At 45.1% G+C, this 17,105-nt stretch overlaps 1 protein-coding gene across 1 annotated transcript in view; it reads left to right on the plus strand.

The window, feature by feature from the left end:
• LOC132207399 (A disintegrin and metalloproteinase with thrombospondin motifs 5-like) overlaps positions 1-17,105 on the plus strand; it is a 44,370-nt gene that overhangs the window by 25,466 nt on the left and 1,799 nt on the right. Inside the window, exons 4-7 of the mRNA XM_059642910.1 lie at positions 6,799-7,073; positions 11,021-11,207; positions 11,688-11,857; positions 16,490-16,665. Coding sequence (XP_059498893.1) covers positions 6,799-7,073; positions 11,021-11,207; positions 11,688-11,857; positions 16,490-16,665 — 808 coding nt within the window. The remainder of the gene's footprint in view (positions 1-6,798; positions 7,074-11,020; positions 11,208-11,687; positions 11,858-16,489; positions 16,666-17,105) is intronic.

Genomic DNA, 17,105 nt, shown 5'->3' on the forward strand with positions numbered 1-17,105 from the left:
CAAATGCCTGTCAAGAGAGCCCGGAGAGGATAAGGGCCAATGTCTGAATTTTGTACCATAAGAATGGTTTTCTCCAAGATGTCCAACCCTGTGTTCAAGAGGTTGAAACATAGTTGTAACATGTGTACAAGATTCCACATTAATAGTCTCATTCATGGAGTGCTGCACTGTCAGCGGGTTAGGATAGAAGAGGTTGTAACACTGTTGGATGGTCAATATTGAGGTGGTAGTCAGCAATTGGAGGAACGGTGGTTAAGGATTGACTGATACAGGCGTCAGAGAAGTAGAGGAGAAGGATGCATTGCAGGTCTGGGAGAGCAGGGACAGAGGAAAGGAATTGAGAGGCAAGTCACAGAGAGATAGGAAGACAAAACAAAGGGTAGACATAGAGAAAGACAGAGGGAGAAGTGAGTGAGGTTTAAAGGAAGAAGATAATCCAATCATATTGAGAAGAAATGGCATGAGAAATAGCATTGAGATATAACGTCAGAGATGAGTCAAACTGAACGCTGAGATGGATGCTGATTGTGTATAAATGATTGCATTTGATACAACCTGTAGCTGATGCGATGATGTTAGAAATTGTCAAATACGAAGGCGATTTTAAGGAAATTCTTCAAAGCTTTTAATGGTTGCTTTAATCAGAGAATAAACAAAATTCTTGAAATAGCAAGATCTAAAAGAATTCAGCATCAAATCGAATCCACATATAATTTCTTTAATGACCTTCATAAGTCTTAGAAAACTAATACTATGGAGTTTTGAAATCAGTGACACATGCTAGAAATGAATTAACAAAGTGTGGAGCTGGATGAACACAGCAGGCCAAGCAGCATCTTAGGAGCACAAAAGCTGACATTTCGGCTAGACCCCCCGAAGGGTCTAGGCCTGAAACGTCAGCTTTTGTGCTCCTGAGATGCTGCTTGGCCTGCTGTGTTCATCCAGCTCCACAGTTTGTTATCTCGGATTCTCCAGCATCTGCAGTTTCTATTATCTCTGCTAGAAATGAATTGTTGTAATTATTGATGTGCCTTTGTAAGATCTATTGCAGCACAGAGGGGGTTTGACTTTGAAGAAAGCTATTCAAATTGTGCTTGAAGCAGAAATCAGGAAGACTATCTACCAAGTCTGAGAGAAAGTAACTTTACCAAAGGAGAGCAACAGTAGCTGTCTACTGTAAGATATAAGCAGTGTCAGACACATATGTGACCAGCAAACAGCAGATATTAACAGTATCAATGCTGTGAATCATAGAATCCCTACAGTGTGAAACAGGCCCTTCAGCCCAACGCGCCAACACCGAACCTCAGAGCATCCAACCATGCTCATCCCCCTAATATACACATCCCTAAACACTGCGGGCAACTTAGCACGGCCAATCCACCCAACCTGCATATCTCTGGACTGTGGGAGGAAATTGGAGCACCTGGAGCAAACCCACGCAGACACAGGGAGAATGTGCAAACACCACACAGACAGTTACCCAAGGCTGGAATTGAACCTGGGTCCTGGTTAGCAGTGCTAACCACTGAGCCACATGCCACCCCAAACAAATATTTCCAATGCCATGTCATTGCCAGCCCACAATGCCGTGACTCGGATTCGAATCGAGGTTGCTGCGGCCACAACACAAAGTACTAACTACTATACAATCACAGCGAGCTACTTGGAAGCCGAAGCTCTGGAACAAAAACAGCTCACAGACGGAAGAAGTACCCAGCTATGGCAAAAGAATCCTATATCTGTAAAACTATAGGTTACTTCTAAATGATCTGCAGAAGTAAGACACGGTTTAAAAAAAACATGCTTAGTCATACAAAATATCAAAATATAGGCCAGCACAGTGGCTCGCACTGCTGCCTCACAGTGTCAGGGACCCAGAGTCATTTCCACCCTCGCGCAACTATCTATGTGGAGTTTACATGTTCTCTCCGTGTCTGCATGGGTTTCTGCTGTGTTCTCCGGCTTTGTCCTATGCTCCAAAGATGTGCAGGTTGGGTGGGAAGCTCTTCAGAGGGTTGGTGTGGACTTGTTGGGCTGAATGGCCTGTTTCTACACGGTAGGGATTCTATGATTCTGTAAAATATGACAACCACCAGGAGAAAGGATAAAAGAGGCATTTCAGCCAACTCCAGTTTTACAGAACGTGTTTATGTTAATGGATGTTTCATTAAGTCTGATGCAGGGGCAAAATCCTATCAGAGCAAATACCATGGCTAGTACAGAGATGAAACTGCATGATCCAATGGTATAAGTCTGAAGATTAATATCATGCTACTGGTAACACTGCAGCACAAATGATGTAAGAGAGTTGAAGAAGTGTATGAAATTCACAATCAACATTTTTAATTGAGCCTCTATGCATGTCTTGACCTCGACATCCTTAAAATAGCAACTGATCCAGAAAAAGTGATCCAGGAACAAACCATTGTTGACCTTAGATGTTGTGAAACTTGCAAGAGCTCAGAAATGATTTACAAGGATGTTGCTGGGGTTGGAGGTTGATCTCTAAGATGCAGCTGAAGAGGATGGGGCTATTTTCTCTGGAGTGTGACAGGCTCGGGGATGGCCTTATAGAAGTTTATAAAATCTTCAGGGACATGGATAGGGTGAACAGCCAAGGTCTTTTCCCCAGGGCAGAGGAGGCCAAAACTAGAGGGCATAGGTTTATGGTGAGACAGCAAGGATTTAAAAGGAGCCTAAGGGTAGCATTTTCATGCAGAGCATGGTGCATGTATGGAATGAACTACCACAGGAATTGGTGGAGGCTGGTAAAAAATACAACATTTAAAAGTTATCTGGGTCAATACCTGAATAGGAAGCATTTAGAGGGATATGGGACTAGATTAATTAAGAATATCTGGTCAGCACGGATGAGTCGGACTGAAGGGTCATGCGTTGTATATCTATGACTCTCTACTTGAGGCAGGAGTAGATTTTTTCAGAGATAGTAGGAACTGCAAATGCTGGAGAATCTGAGATAACAAGGTATAGAGCTGGATGAACACAGCAGGTCAAGCAGCATCAGAGGAGCAGGAAAGCTGACGTTTCGGGCCTAGATCCTTCTTATAGAAGTTTGTTAAGTCGTCAGGGTCATGGATAGGGTGAACAGTCAAGGTCTTTTCCCCAGGGTAGAGGAATCCAAAACTAGAGGGCATAGGTTTAACATGAGACAGCAAGGATTTAAAAGGAACCTAAGGGATAGCATTTTCATGCAGAGCATGGTGCATGTATGGAATGAACTACCAAAGGAATTCGTGGAGGGTTAGGCCTGAAACATCAGTCTTCCTGCTCCTCTGATGCTACCTGGCCTGACGTGTTCATCCAGCTCTACACCTTGTTATCTCGGTAGAAAATTTTGGTCAGTTTCCGAGGCTCATGGCAGAACACAAAAAGAAGAGTCTGATGTTGAGACAGGAGAAATATTTTACACTGTCAATAGGAAGGAAGTCTTCAACCTGATGGGACTGGTGGAAATGTTCTCCATTCCTATCAACAATGAAAAAAATTCATATGGAAAAAAAATCAGCCAAGTTTGCCAGAAGAAACAAATAATGAGAACAAGAATGAACAGTGCAACCCACTTGAGAAAACCTCAAATTGTTAAGAAAGCAAAATAGTTCAATGAATGAAGTGCTATTGTAATTGATGTTTGCTGTCAGATGGTGGGCTAACAGAATTTCAGGGACAACATTTCAACTTGTGAAGAAGGATCATCAGTACCACAAAAAGAGGTAATGCTAAGTGAGCAGCCCTTCTCCCACATGGCAATTAAGAAAGTGAAACATCTCATTCTCCAGGAAGATGGGTGGCAAATGACAATGTCCAACCTAACCAACATGCGGAAGTAAAGAGTTCATCCAATTTAACACAGCTGACTGATGAAAATGACGTTGCCACTCTGCAGAAACCAGACTGATGCCCACAGACTCAGGAGATGGTCGAAAGGGGGAACTGCCTGGTGTAAATTCCCAGGACATAGCAGGAAGAAACACCTTTCATCAACAATGCAGCCGTCTTCCATACAAGCCATTCATAAGACTGAAGTTCCTTCAGACAATGTTATAGGTAACTATCTGAGATAGCAAGGAAGTGTTCAATTGTGTAGGGAATTCAGTGTCCCCTATCTTAGTGGATCGAGGTTTAGAAGGAATGACATCCTGTGTGGAGGTTATCTGAAAGATAAAAAGTTGCCCAGCAGAGAAATGGTTAACAAATAAACAGTCCTCTTCCCTAAGTTGTACCAATCTTTAAGTTTCAAGATATAATATCAGAATCGTGAAGCTTTCAGACTATCTGAATCTGTGAAGTCCGAAAGAAGGGGTTGGGAATTAGCAGTAATCATGAAAGCCATTGTGTAACTAGATGTATAAATGCTAACAACAGGCAGGAAGAGCTTTGTGAGATGTTGTATAAGCTAATGGTTCTGCAAGGGTTAATTTTGGAGGCAGTATCAAGCTTCAGCCAAACAGATGATGTCCTGGGCCACGGAAAGTGTCAATGACCTCAAGAAGCCAATGTTTTCAGATTTGTCACCATTGTTCCTGACAGTCTTAGTTATTACAACCCACTAACCAATGTGACTTATACCTATTGCAATCATCTAATATGTCATGTTGGTAAGGCAAGTGCCTCTTCTTGTTAAGACTCACTTGTTTGTTCAATCCTGACAGCATTTAACTAAACAGGCAATTAGACACAAATTAGAAAGGATGATTGATGAAAGTACGCTGCTCAACTATCTCTCCCTGCATACATTCTGCCAGACCTGCTGAGTTCCTCCAGCACTCGCTGTGTTTGTTTCAGATTTCCAGCATCTTACAGTATTTTGCATTTGCTGCTAGGAGTGATTCGTTTCCAAAGACATAAACCAAGCGAGTGAGAAGAGAGTGAGGGTAAAAGAGACCATAGGGAGCAGAAAGGAGAGAAAGTTGAGGGAAGGACAGAGAGAGAGACAGAGAGAGAGAGAGAGGAAGAAAACAAAAGAAGAGTGGAGGAGGGAGATGGAAGAGAGAGAGTAAAGGAGATAAGGATTAGAGACAATAGGGGAGAATAAAAGTGGGGCTCGGAGCGAGGATTAGAGAAAGGAAGGAAGTGAGTATGAGAGTAAGGGAGGAAATAAAAAGAAGTTGAGAACGAAACATAGAGAGGGAGGAATGTAGAAAGAGAAAGAGAACATGAGAAACAGACAGTGCATGTGAAGGGCAGAGAGCGAGAGAGAGGAAGAAGGTGAATTACAGCAAAAGTTTGGGAGTGGAGAAGGGAGACAGAGAGCAGAAAAAGAGTAAAACCATGGGAAGGAGAAGGGGAGGAAAAGAGAAAGGGACAGAGGAGAGGAGAAAGGAAGAGCAGGTAAGAAGTGAAGGTGGGAAAACAAGCAATGGAGAGAAGGAGGGACCATGAACGAGAAACAAGGGAGCGTGTGATGGGAGGGATGTTTCTCATCTGTCTCAAAGTTGTTTGGGAACTGTTTGTATGTGTGCTTATTTCCAGGCACTCGGACTAACTCCAAGTTAAGCAATAAAACTTTTAGCCAAAAATTGAAAACACACAATGCTGAAACATCTCCAGCTCCCACATTAAATCCAAGAAAAATCCTTTGCAATCAGTTGTGTAAGGCAAAATGCCCAGAAAAGAAGATTTAACCCTCAAGTAACATCTGATTTTAAACCCTGCAGTTTTCCTACACAGTCAGAGAAAGAGGCCATTAACCTACCTGCCACACATCTGCCGGAAGGTCAATACTAAGGGAGTGCCGCACTGTCAGGGGGTGCGCACTGTTGGAGGTTCAGTTCTGAGACAGTACTGCACTGCCAGAGGGTCAGTGCTGAGGGACAGCCACACTGTCGGAGGGTCAGTGCTGAGGGAATGCCGCATTGTCGGAGGGTCAGTGCTGAGGGAGAGCCGCACTGTCGGAGGGCCAGTGCTGAGGGAGTTCCGCATTGTCGGAGGGTCAGTTCTGAGGGAGTACCGCATTGTTGGAGGGTCAGTGCTGAGGGAGTTCCGCATTGTTGGAGGGTCAGTGCTGAGGGAGTTCCGCATTGTCGGAGGGTCAGTGCTGAGGGAGTACCGCATTGTTGGAGGGTCAGTGCTGAAGGAGTTCCACATTGTCGGAGGGTCAGTTCTGAGGGAGTGCCGCACTGTCGGAGGGTCAGTTCTGAGGGAGTACCACATTGTCGGAGGGTCAGTGCTGAGGAAGTGCCGCACTGCCAGAGGCTCAGTGCTGAGGGAGGCTGCACTGTTGTTCACATTTTGCTAATAGATTGCTGCACAAGGCAGGAGACATTTTTCCTTTCCTTACATTGGTAAATGAGATTGGTTTTTGCTCCTTGCCATGTCTTTTTTTGTCTCTCTGCCTTTTTCTCAGTTGCCCTCATCTCTCTGTTCCTCTGCCTGTCTTCACGTATCTTCTCCTATCCAGTGTTTCTTCCTCTCTGATTGTCCCCCAGTGTTCTTTCTCCAGCCAATCTCTCGGCTCTTTGAGCCTTAATATCTTTCTGTTTGTCCGGCAATCTCAAAGTCTCCCTCTCTCTCTCTGACCTCTCGTTCTCTGTACCCTGTCTCTCTATCTCTCTCTGTCTTTGTCTCAGATTCTTGGCAACTGTCTCCACCTGTATGTCCATCCCTGCCTCATTCTGTCCTCTCTTTCTCTCCATCCCAGCACGTCCCTGTCTGTAATGTCAAGTTCTTTTTAGTTCATCTCTATCTCTCTTGTAACATTTCCCTGTCTCACTCTCTCTGCCACCAATTTCCACCCCCCACCATTGACATTGCTCATCTCTTTCACCACACACACAGCTGACTGCCTGCTGAACAAACCAGAGGTCTCTCTCGCAGAGTCAGCACCTCTGGCTGGGAGAAATTATGACGCAGACCAACAATGCCGCCTAACCTTTGGACCAGGACATCGCTGGAGGCCAGGAAGTGACCCCTGTCGCATTCTTTGGTGCATTGCCAGGCATCAGGGAGAGTGGCTTCATGCCAGCAAACAGCTACCAGCTGCTGATGGGACTGACTGTGGCCAAGGGCGGGTCTGTATGCGGGGAGAATGTATCTCCAATTGGCAACAAGCAGTGAGTACTATTGTGTTCACCCTTGGAGTTTGCAGAGGGAGCTATTCTATGCTGTCCCTGTCTTGGGCGTGTTCAATGGGGACAGTGTAGAAGGAGCTTTACTCTGTATTTAAGCCCATGCTGCACCTGTCCTGGGAGTGTTGTTTGGGTATAGTGTTGCGGAAGCTTTAATCTGTATCTAACCCCATGCTGTCCCTCTCCTGCGAGTGTTTGATGGGGACAGTGTAGGGAGAGCTTTACTTCCAGTTTAAAAGAATAGAGGAGGCATTATTTTTCCATTTAGCAGAGGGAACTTTACCCTGTATCTAATTTTCTAGAGTGTGTCCAAGGTAATTTCCTGCAGCAATATGTCTTGGAATTGACAAGTGGCAAGCAATATTGGATGTAGTGAACAATCAGCCTGATTTAATTAGTGGCCTACTTGTCCCTGAGCATTTGACAAAGAGTGATCACAATGCGATCGAGTGATGTATCCTTTATAAGAGACAAACAAAGATCGGATACTGGAATTTTGAATTTAAATAATGTAGACTCTAATGGGTTGAGGCAGATACTGTCCAAGTGAACTGAGAAGCTCTGCTAATAGGTCAAACAACTGAGGAACAATTCTAAGAAGCATTTAATTGCATTCAGAAGCAGTTTGCACCCATGAGAAGGCAAAGCTCCTCCTGCACACAATATAAAAGCCACGGATATCTAAGGAGATAAGGGGCAGCATAAAATTAAAAGAAAGAGTTTATAAAATCACAAATAACGGTACAGATCCCACAGAACAGGATAAATACAAAGAACAATAACGGGCCACAAAGTGGCTAACAAGATTTGGCAAAGAAAACTTGAGAAGGACAATACTGATTAAGAGTACTATTGGCCCATTGAAGGCTGATATTGTCAATGGCCTGGGGAAATGGCAGACATGTTGAAGGATTATTGTCAGCAGTCCCAAAGAAATAAGCAGAATATCAGGTACAGAGTCTAAATCAAATTAGCTTAAGTAAATCATCATGGGGAAATGACTATAGGTAAGGTGGTTAAAAAAGCATTTAGCATGCTTGCCTTCATTGCTCAGACCTGAGTATTAGAATTGGAAAGTTATGTTGAGGTTGTACAAGACATTGATGAGGACTCTTAGCTATAGAGTCATCGAGATATACAGCATGGAAACAGACCCTTTGTTCCAACCTGTCCATGTCAGATATCCTACATAAATCTAGTTCCATTTGCCAGCATTTGGCCCATATCCCTCTAAACCCTTCCTATTCATGTACCCTTGCGGATGCCTTTTAACTGTTGCAATCAAACCAACTTCCACCACTTCCTCTGGCAGCTCATTCCATATATGCACCACCCTGTGTGTGAAAAGGTTGCCCCTTAGGACCCTTTTATATCTTTTCCCTCTCACCTTAAACCTATGCCTTCTAATTTTGGACTCCCCCTCCCCAGGGAAAAGACCTTGCCTATTTACCCTATCTATGACCCTCTGAAGTACTATGTCCTGTTCTAGGAAGGATGTTATTAAGCTGGACAGAGGTCAGAAGAGATTTACCAGGATGGTGCCGGATCTGGAGCGTTTGAGTAATAAGGAGAGGCTGGACAGGCTGGGGCTTTTTTTAACTGGAATGTGGTAGGTTAAGGGGTGGCCCAGTAGTAGTCTATAAAATAATGAGTGTAGACAAGGTAAATGGCAGGTGTCTTTTCTTAGGGTGGGGAATTTCAACAGTAGGGGGCATATTTTTAAGGTGAGAGGAGAAGGATTTTAAAAAGACATGAGGGAAAATCTTTTTTTTACACAGAGGATGGTTCGTGTGTGGAATGAACTTCCAGGTGATGTGATAGATGCAGGTAAAGTTACAAATTTAATAAACATTCGATAATTACATGAATAAGAAATATTTGGAGAGATATGGGCCATGCCCAGGCAGGCGGGCCTAGTTTAGTTTGGGATTATGGTTGGCATGGACTGGTTGGACCGAAGGGTCTGTTTCTGTGCTGTATGACTCTATGATGGAACTGAAGAGTGAAAAATCCTCAGGAGCTCATAGGTTCCCAACCTTGGGTGTTAGAGGTAAAGCACATTGCCAATGCCCTAACCAAAATCTTACAGATTTCCCTGGATTTAGGAGTTGCACCTTTGGATTAGAAATTTTCATAAGTCACTCTGCTCTTTAAGAACAATGACAAGGGAAACCAGGGAATTACAGATCAGTTAGCCTTACATTTATGGTGGGGCAATTGCTGAATCTATAATCAAAGATAGGGTAACTGATCACCTTGAAAATTTTCGGTTAATCAAGGAAGGTCAGCATGGATTCATGAAGGGTAGTCATGCAAGCAACCTCAGAATTTTTTGAAGAGGAGACACAGGCTGTGGACAGAGGTAAGTCGATGGATTTGTTTATATGGACTTCCAGAAGGCTTTGAATAAAGCCTCACACAAGAGGGTGCTAGCTCAGGTGGAAACCCACGAAACTGAAGGTGAATCACTGACTTGGATAGGAAATCGGTTCAGTGGCAGGAAACAGAGTTGGATTAATGGGTAGGTCCTCAAACTGGCTAGTGATGTCCACAAGAATCTGTATTGGGGCCTCAATTAATTCACAGTACCCATTAACGACTTGGATAAAGACATAAAAAGGCAAATATCCAAACTTGCCGACAACACGAAATAGACTGCGCTGGCAACAGCAAAACATTACAACAGGAAATTGATAGATGAGGTGAATGGGTAAAGCTGCGGCAGATGGATTTTAATATAAGCAACTCTGAGAAAAGGATAGATCAGGGTATTTCTTAGAAGGCACAAAGTTAAATATTGTGGATATCCAACTGGATTTGTGAGCGTTCAGATGCACTGCTCTTTAAAGTACCACAAATAGGCACAGAATGTTGTAAAGGAGGCTAATGGAATGCCGGCCTTCACGTCTAAAGGGCTGGAGTATAGGGATGCAGAAGTTATTTTGCAATTATACAAAACTCTAGCTGGATCTCACTAAGTACTGTGAGCGGAACTGGGCACCACACCTTGGGAAGGATACAATGGGCGTGGAAGGTGTTCAACACAGGTTTACAAGGATATTACCTGAACTTCAGCGGTTAAATTAGATAACTGGGTCTTTATTCTCTAGAATTAAGAAGGTTAAGGAGTGATTTAATCGACATCTTCAGGATATTAAGAGGGAAAGACAGTGTGGATAAAGATAAACTATTTCCACTGATTGGAGATTCTCGAAACATGGGGCATAGTCTCAGAATTAGGGCCAGAGTAGTCAGGAGAGATGTTAGAAAGCATTTCTGCATGAAGAGTGGTGGGAGGTTTGGAACTCTCTTCCTCAAACAGCAGTCGTCGCTAATTCAATTGTTAAATTTAACCCTGAAACACAGATTTTTATTAAGCAAAGATGTCAAGGAGTTATGGGCTAAGGCAGTCACATGGCATTAGGGCACATATCAGCCATGACATTATTGAAAGGCGGGGCAGGCTGGAGGGGCTGAATGGCCTGCTCTGCTCCTATGTTCCTAACTAAGTGCTGTACATATCCTGGGAGTATTTGATGGAGACTGTGTTGAGGAAGTTTAAAAGAGTACAGGCAGCATTACTTTGTATCTAACTCTGTGTTGTACCTGTCCTGGGCGTTTTGATGGAGATGGTATTAACAGAGCATTTCTTTTTATTTAAAAGAGTACAGAAAGCTTTATGCCATATCTAACCCCATGCTGTCCCTATCCTTGGAATGCATGATGGACAGTGTCGAGGCTGCTTTACTTACAGTTTAAAAGATTAGAGGTAGCTTTACTCTGCATCTTACTCTGTGCTGTCCCTGTCCTGGGAGCATTTCATGCAGACAGTGTCAGTAAAGATGTACCCCGTTGCTGCACTTGTTTTGGGAATGGGGGTCAGTGTTTGAACAATTTATTCTGAACATTCCTTTCTCTTTTTCCTATTACAGAAGCCCATTGATGGTAACTGGGGATCCTGGGGTCCCTGGGGCCAATGTTCCCGGACATGCGGTGGTGGTGTTCAGTTCTCTAGACGTCGCTGTGACAACCCACTTCCTGCCTCCTTCGGGAGATATTGTCAGGGACGGAGAGATATCTTCCAGTCTTGCAATCTTACTCCTTGTCCGGACAACAATGGTGAGTCTCCAAGCATAAATTCTGGTGTTTAACACAGTGCACCTCGCTGACTGTTTGGCCAGATCTGCCCATCCGCATGGCGTTCTCTCTGATAATACTCCTGCACACCCTCACACTCACCCTCCTTCACATCATCTCCCATTCACCCACTCCCCTGCCACACAACCTCAGACTCATCGTCCCTTACAGTCTTCACTTTCTCCCACATATACACACTTTTCCACACACTCATCCTCCCTGTGTCCCTTTTCCACACTCATCCGGGCACTCTTTCCTACACCTTCTTGCACAATCTGAGGTCTCCCACGCATGCACACACCCACTCATATTTCTGTACTCTCTAAGTCATGTCCCCTCACACACAGTCACTTTTACACTCAACCTCACACGAATGTCCACGGGGGAGACATAAACAAAAAACCGCTGGGGATAAGTTAGCAAACCAGCTGCCAACTACTTGACCATTCTCGGATGTGACAGGTCGGACTTTTCGGGATGAACAGTGTGAGGCCAGAAACAGGCCTGCTCCTGTCGGGCAGGGTTACTACGAGGAGTGGGAGCCTTACTATCATGGCATCCGCGAGACCGACCTCTGTAAACTGAACTGCCTCCTCAAGGGCACCTCGCAAGTCACCGTTTTCAACATTAAGGTCAGTCTTTCTTTCAACACCTTTCAGTTAATGTGAAGGTTAAGGGCCAGGCCAGCATTTGTTGCCTGACCCCATGAGATGGTTGTGGTGAGTGACCTTCTTGAGCCATTGCAGTCCACATATTGTATGTAGACCCACAAGGCCCTTAGAGAGGGAATTCCAGGATTTTGACCCAGCAATAGCGGTTATAGGGGTGGCATGGTGGTGCAATGGTTAGCACTGCTGCCTCACAGCACCAGGGGCCCAGGTTCGATTCCACCCTCGGGCGACTGTCTGTGTGGAGTTTGCACATTCTCCCCGTGTCTGCGTGGGTTTCCTCCGGGTGCTCCGGTTTCCTCCCACAGTCCAAAGATGTGCAGGTTAGGTGGATTGGCCAGGCTAAATTGCCCATAGTGTTCAGGGATGTGTAGATTAGGTGGATTACAGGGGGATGGGTCTGGGTGAGATGCTGTAAGGTTCATTGTGGACTTGTTGGGCTATAGGGCCTGTTACCACACTGTAGGGATTCGATGAATGGTGATATATTTCTAAGTCACATGGTTCAGGGATGGACAGGACTGGCAGCTTAATGTTCCAGGTATAGATTCTATAGGAAGAACAGAAAGGACAGCGAGAGAGGAGGGGGGAGTGGTATTCTTGGTTAGGGATAACATTACGGCTGTACTCAGGGAGGATATTCCTGGGAATACACCCAGGGAGGTTATTTGGGTGGAACTGAGAATTAAGAAAGGGAATGAACTCTTTATTGGTATTGTACTAAAGACCCCCCCAATAGTCAGCAGGAAATTGAGAAACAAATTTGTAAGGAGATAACTGTGAGGGGATTTTAACTTTCCAAACATAGACTGGGACTGCAATAGTGCTAAGACCTTGGATGGAGAGGAATTTGTTGTGTGTATTAAAAAAATTCTGATTCAGAATGTGGATGTACTTTCTAGGGAAGGAGCAAAACATGATCTACTCTTGGGAAATAAGGCAGGGCAGGTGAGTGAGGTGTCAGTGGGGGAGCACTTTGGGGCGAGTGACCATAATGCTACTGGCTTTAAAATGGTGATGGAAAAGGATAGATCTAAAAGTTAAAGTTCTAAATTGGAAGACGGACAATTTTGATGGTATTAGGCAAAAGCTTGCAGAAGTTTGGAGGGGTGTGAATGTTCACTGGAAAATGGGAGGCATTCAAAAATGAGATAACGAGAGTCCAGGGACAGCATGTTACTTTTGGGTAAGGGGCAAGGCTGGTGGGTGCTGGGAATGCTGGATAACTAACCAAATTGAGGTTTCGGTCAAGAAAAGAAGAAAGCACATGTCAGGTACAGAAAGCAGGGATCGAGTGAAACCCAACAAGAATATAAAGGCGGTAGGAGCCTACTCGAGGGAAATTAGGAGAGCAAAAAGGGAACATGAAATTGCTTGAGCAAATGGAGTTAAGGAGAATCCAATGGGATTATACAAATACATTAAGGATAGCAGGATGACTAAGGAGACACAAGGGCCCCTTAAAGATCAGCAAGGTCACCTATGTGTGGAACCACAGGAGATACTAAATGAGTATTTTGCATCAGTGTTACAGTGGAGAAGGATATGGAAAATAGAGGTGGGGAAAGAAATGGCAACATCTTGAAAAATGTCCATATTACAGAGGAGGAGGTGCTAGAGGTCTTAAAATGCATAAAGGTGGGAAAATCCCTGGGACCTGATCAAGGCGTACCTTGGAACTCTGTGGGAAGCCAGGGAAGAGATCGCTGGGCCTCTTGCTGAGGTATTTGTATCATCAGTAACCATCAATAGGTGACGTGCCGGAAGACTGGAGGTTGGCTAACATTGCATCACTACCTAAGAAAGGAGGCAAGAAAAAGCCAAAGAACTATAGACCAGTGAGCCTGACATTGGTGGTGGGTAATTTGTTACAGGGAATCCTGACAGACAGGATCTACATGTATTTCAAAAGGCAAGAACTCATTAGGGATAGTCAACATGGATGTGTGTGTGGAAAATCATGTCTCACTAACTTGATTGAGATTTTTTTGAATAAGTAACAAAGAGGATTGATGAGGGCAGAGCGATGATGTGGTCTACACGGACTTCAGTATGGCATTCGACAAGGTTGCTCACGGTAGACTGGTTCGCAAAGTTAGATCACACAGAATACAGGGAGAAGTAACCACTTAGATACAGAACTGGCTGGAAGGTAGGAGACAGAGGGTGGTGGGGGAGGGTTGCTTTTCAGACTGGAGGCCTGTGACCAGTGGTGTGCCACAGGGATTGGTGCACCACAGGGATCGGTGCTGGGCTTTTGCTTTCTGTCATTTATGTATATGATTTGGATGAGAACATAGGAGGGATGGTTAGTAGGTTTGCAGAGGACACTAAAATTGGCAATGTAGTGGGCAGTGAAGAAGGTACAACCGGATCTTGATCAGACGTGCCAATGGGCCGAGGAGTAGCATATGCAGTTTAATTTAGATAAATGGGAGGTGCTGCATTTTGGAAGGGCAAATCGGGGAAGGACTTATAGTAAGGTCCTGGGGAATGTTGCTGAACAAAGAGACTTTGGAGTGCAGGTTTATAGCTCCTTGAAAGCGAAGTCGCAAGTAGATAGGATAGTGAAGGATGTGTTTGGTACACTTGCCTTATTGGTCAGTGCATTGAGTATAGGAGTTGGGAGGTCATGCTGTAGCTGTACAGGGCATTGGTTTGGCCACTTTTGGATTATTGCCTGAAATTCTGGCCTCCCTCCTATTGGTAGGATGTTGTGAAACTTTAAAGGGTGCAGAAAAAAATTCCTAGGATGTTGGCAGGGTTGGAGGGGATTTGAGTTATAGGGTGAGGCTGAATAGGCTGAGTTTATTTTCCCTGGAGTGTCGGAGGCTGAGGGGGGACCTTATAGAGGTTTATAAAATCATGAGGGGCATGGATAGGGTAAACAGTCTTTTCCCTGGGGTGGAGTGCAAAACTAGAGGGCACAGGTTTAAGGTGAGAGCGGAAAGATACAAAAGGTACCTAAGGGGCAACTTTTCCACAAAGAAAGTGGTGCGTGCATCGAAGGTGCAGTGAGAGGAAGTGGTGGAGACTTATACAATTACAACATTTGAAGGGCATTTGAATGGGGACATGAATAGGAAGGGTTTAGAGGGATATGGGCCAAATGCTAGCAAATGGGGCTAGATTTATGTCAAATATCTAGTAGGCATAGATGAGTTAGACCCAAAGGGTCTGTTTCCATGCTGTATATCTCTCTGAGTCAAGATGTTAAGTGGCTTGGAGGGGACTTGCAGGGGTGTGGTGTTCCTATGTGTCAGCTGCCCTTGTCCTTCTAGATAGAAACGATCATGGGTTTGGAAGGTACTGTCTCAGGATCTTTGGTGAATTTCTGCAGTACCTCTTATAGACAGTACACACTGCTGCTCCTAAATATTGACATTGGAGGTGGAGGATCTGTGCCAGTCAAGAGGACTGCTTTATCCTGGTTGGCATCGAGCTTAAGTATTGTTGGAGCTGCACCTATCCGGGCAAGTAGGGAGTAATTCATCAAATTCCTGACTTGTGCTTTCTTTATATCTTTGGACTGAGGGGGGAAACGGGGCATCTGCAGGAAACCCATGCAAACACGGGGAGAATGTGCAAACTCCACACAGACAGTTGCCTGAGGCTGGAATCAAACCTTGTAGTGCTGTGGGGCATCAGTGCTAACTCCTGAACAACCGCACTGCCCGTCAGATGGCGGACAGGCTTTGGGAAATCAGGAGGTGAATTATTCACTGCAGGAGTCCCAGCTTCTGACTGCCCTTGCAGCACTGTATCCATAACATGAATCCAGTTCAATTTCTATGTCAATGCTAACTTCTAAGATGTTGATAGCAGTGGATTCTGTGATAGTAACACCACTGAATATCAAGGGGCAAAGATTTGATAGTGTCTTATTGAGGATGGTCATTGCCTGATATTTGTGTGCCGCGCATCCGAAGCCTGGAAATCGTCCAGATCTTGTTGCATTCAAACATGAACTGCTTCAGTTTCTGAGGAGTCACGAATAGTGCCAAACATTGTGTAATCATCGACGAACATCCCCACTTCTGACCGTATGATGGAGGCGAGGTCCTCGAGGAAGCAATTGAAGATTGTTGGGCCGAGGACATTACCCTGAGGAGCTCCTGTAGAGATGACCCGGAACTAAGATGACTGATCTCCAACAACCACAACAATCTGCCTAAGTGCCAGGTATGACTCCAACCAGTGGATAGTTTGCCCCAATACCCATTGATTCCAGTTTTGCTCAGGTTCCTCGATGCCACACTGAGTCGAATGCAGCCTCGATGTCAAGGGCTGTCACTCTCACCACACCTCTGGAATTCAGTTCTGTTGTCCATGTTTGAATCAAGGTCATGAGCTGAGTGGCCTTGGCAGAACCCAAACCAGGCATCACAGAGCAGGCTATTGCTGTTGATAACCCTTTCCATATCTCTGCTAATGATCAAGAGTAGGCTGATGGGCAGTAATGTTAGATTTGAGACGGTTTGGGTGAGGACAAGATGCTGAAGACCTCTTACAGACACGGCACTGGTGTCTGACCGTAATGACAGACACTGCTCCTCAGCTCTTCCTGTTGTGCACTCCCTTTCCCCTCCCTTGTAGGTGAAAGATGGGACTCGGTGTACTCCACACAGCGATGCTGTTTGCGTTCGGAGCCGGTGCATCAAGACAGGCTGTGACGGGATCATCGGATCGAGGAAGCGGTACAACAAATGTGGGATGTGCGGCAGGGAGGACTCAGCTTGCCTGCGGGTCATCCAGCATTTCCGCAACAGGACGTGAGTCATAGCCCACTGCGCCTCTTAATTTCACCATTGCCCCCAAGTCCCAGCATTTTCACTTCACTGGCTTCTCTGCCATGCAACTACACTATAGAAATCATGGAATCCCTACACTGTGGAAGCAGGTCATTCGGGCAACTGAATCCACACCAATCCTCCAAGGAACATTCCTCTAACCTATCCCTATAACCCTGCACATCCTACAGCTAATCCATCTAATCTGCACATCTCTGGGAATTCTGGGACAATTTAGCACAGCCAATCCACTCTAACCTGCACATCCCTGGGCACTATGGGGCAAATTAGCACAGCCAATCCACCCTAACCTGCACATCCCTGGGCACTATGGGGCAATTTAGCACGGCCAACCCACCCTAACCTGCACATCCCTGGGCACTATGGGGCAATTTAGCACAGCCAATCCACCCTAACCTGCA

This window comes from Stegostoma tigrinum, chromosome 46 (genome assembly GCF_030684315.1).
Source record: "Stegostoma tigrinum isolate sSteTig4 chromosome 46, sSteTig4.hap1, whole genome shotgun sequence".
Taxonomy (NCBI): domain Eukaryota; kingdom Metazoa; phylum Chordata; class Chondrichthyes; order Orectolobiformes; family Stegostomatidae; genus Stegostoma; species Stegostoma tigrinum.